The following is a 2,982-nucleotide window of genomic DNA, read 5'->3' as shown; positions in this document are numbered from 1 at the left end:
TGACCTCAACTCAGGATGTCATGGGTCGGTGGGCAGAATACTTTGAAGACCTCCTCAATCCCACTGGCACGTCTTCCACTGAGGAAGCGGAGCCTGGGGAGTCTGGGTCGGGCCCTCCAATCTCTGGTGCTAAGGTCATCTAGGTGGTTAAAAAGCTTCTCGGTGGCAGGGCCCCAGGGGTGAATGAGATGCGCCCGGAGTTCCTTAAGGCACTGGATGTTGTAGGGTTGTGTTGGCTTACGCAACTGCAATATTGCGTGGACATTAGGGGAAGTTCCCCTGGATTGGCAGACCGGGGTGGTAGTCCCCCTATTCAAAAAGGGGGACTGTAGTGTGTGTTCCAACTACAGGGGGATCACGCTCTTAAGCCTCCCTGGTAAGGTCTATTTGGGGGTTCTGGAGAGGAGGGTCCGTCAGATAGTCGAACCTCGGATTCAGGGGGAGCAGTGCGGTTTTTGTCCTGGTCGTGGAACACTGGACCAGCTCTACACTCTCAGCAGGGTCCTGGAGGGTGCGTGGGAGTTTGCCCAACCGGTCTACATGTGCTTTGTGGACTTGGAGAAGGTGTTCAACCGCGTCCCTCAGGGAACCCTGTGGGGAACCTTGTGGGGAACCCTGTGGGGGGTACTCTGGGAGTATGGGGTACCAGGCCCTTTGATACGGGCTGTTAGGTCTCTCTATGACCGGTGTCAGAGCCTGGTCTGTATTGCCGGCAGTAAGTCGGGCTTGTTCCCAGTGAGAATTGGACTCTGCCAAGGTTGCCCTTTGTCACCGATTCTGTTCATAACTTTTATGGACAGAATTTCTAGGCGCAGCCAAGGTGTTGAGGGGAACAGTTTTGGTGGCCTTAGGATTCCATCTCTGCTTTTTGCAGATGATGTTTTCCTATTTGCTTCATCAGATCGTGATCTACAGCTTTTGCTGGAGCAGTTCGCAGCCGAGTGTGACACGGCCGGGATGAGGATCAGTTCCTCCAAATCCGAGGCCATGGTCTTGAGCCGGAAAAGGGTAGAATGCCCTCTCCTGGTCAGGGAGGAGGTCCTGCTCCAAGTGGAGTAGTTCAAGTATCTTGGGGTTTTGTTCACGAATGAGGGAAACATGGAACGTGAGATCGATAAGTGGATAGGTACAGCGTCTGCAGTGAAGCGGGTGCTGTACAGGTCTGTCGTGGTCAAGAGAGAGCGGAGTCAAAAGGCAAAGCTCTCAATTTACCGATCGCTCTACATTCCCACCCTCATCTATGGTCATGAACTTTGGGTTGTGACCGAAAGAACAAGATCTCGGATACAAGCAGCCGAAATGAGTTTTCTCTGCAGGGTGTCTGGGCTCTCCCTTAGAGATAGGGTGAGAAGCTCGATCATCTGGGAGAGACTCAGAGTAGAGCCGCTGCTTCTCCACGTCGAGAGGAGCCAGTTGAGATGGCTCGGGCATCTGTTTAGGATGCCTCCTGGACGCCTCCCTGGTGAGGTGTTCCAGACACGTCCCACCGGGAGGAGGCCCAGAGGAAGACCCAGGACATGCTGGAGGGACTATGTTTCTCGGCTGGCCTGGGAACGCCTTGAGATTGCCCCGGAGGAGCTGGCCCAAGTGGCTGGGGAGAGGTAAGTCTGGGCCTCCCTACTTAGGCTGCTACCCCCGCGACCCGATCCCGGATAAGCGGAAGAAAATGGATGGATGGATGTAGATATTTTGCTAACAGACATATAGGGTTGCCACCTATAGCAAACTTCAAAGCTCTAAGCGTAAATCATGTTTAATGTGCGGCTCAGGGGGTATGTTGTGCTCATCCACTCATACTCAGCTTCAAGTGTACTAAATTTTAGCTAAATATCTTTAAACTTGGCTGAGTTATATCAAATTTTCTGGTCCTTAAGATCAGTTGTCTATGACTGCCATTTTAAATTGTGTTGACGTCAAATGTTAATCAGTTGAAGATTTCTATCATTTGATCACCTCCTATGGGTTTCACCAAAACCTGTTCAGGGGTTCATTAAATATTTTGCAGACAGACAAACAAAGATGACTCCAAGGGTTAAAAGCTGTTTTAAAACCAGATTTTGTGTGATCTATTAGTAGTTAGATTAGTGTTCAGCAGGGCTCTCAACAACTACAACACTAAAGTTTAGGTCGATATCTGTAAAAATTGACCTGAGTAATTAAAATTATTTGATGACATATTTTGTTAACAGCAACAAAAATGTCTTAATGTAGAGTTTTAGAGTTCTTTGTACATTTTATCCCAGATATGTCAGATACAAGGTGATGGCTTTTTGCTGATAGATACACTGAAGCTGACTCACTGACCTAGTTTTGATAAGCACAGCTGATTCAAGGCATATTAAAGATAAGTTGATAAACAGGGAAACTCACATGTACAAACTGTGAAAAAGCTTCCTGTTACCATATAAAGGAATCATCCGGCAGAAATATGGAGTCATGGGTGTCTTCCTTCAATAGGATGCTATCACGGCCTGATTAGATCGGATGGTGTCCCCAGATGTGTCCAGTCTAAAAAGCCAATTAGGGAGACCTAAAGGACCTCCCCAAATGTTTAGACCAATCATATATTTGCACATTCTCAATATAAGTCTACTTAAACGATGAGATTGTCATTTTCTTCTGGGTGGAAGCAAGCAGCAACTCACTGTGAATTACTCACATGTGGACTTCAGCTTCCTGAACAGAAGATCCATGGGTACATGCATTTCTACTTAAGAACTACTACTTAGCTACTTAGCTAGGATTTCTTGATTATATTTTTCCTCTTGCAAAAAACAAACACGCTCTAACAATTTTGGTGACCCTGATGTTCTAAGAAGATTGACCAGAGGTCCAGACTTGAAGCTTTTCAGCCAGACCAGGTGAAGATCCCGGAACTCCTCACCACTCAAGGGCCGGCCCAACTAAAAGGTAAGCAGAGAGCTGTTGTTAAAATAAACAAACTCTGCATTAGTTTAATGATGTGAGTATATATACATATAT

General features: G+C 47.2%; 1 protein-coding gene across 1 annotated transcript in view; it reads left to right on the top strand.

Moving 5' to 3' along the window:
- The first annotated feature begins 1,098 nt into the window (after positions 1-1,098).
- LOC119428550 (fibrinogen-like protein 1) overlaps positions 1,099-2,982 on the top strand; it is a 12,009-nt gene continuing 10,125 nt past the window's right edge. The window contains exon 1 of the mRNA XM_037696232.1: positions 1,099-1,126. Within this exon, the coding sequence (XP_037552160.1) occupies positions 1,099-1,126 (28 nt within the window). The remainder of the gene's footprint in view (positions 1,127-2,982) is intronic.

Source organism: Nematolebias whitei, chromosome 22, assembly GCF_014905685.2.
Source record: "Nematolebias whitei isolate Nwh7 chromosome 22, NemWhi1, whole genome shotgun sequence".
NCBI classification, from domain to species: domain Eukaryota; kingdom Metazoa; phylum Chordata; class Actinopteri; order Cyprinodontiformes; family Rivulidae; genus Nematolebias; species Nematolebias whitei.
Note: the sequence above shows the minus strand (reverse complement) of the source record. Positions and strands in the feature narration are given on the sequence as shown.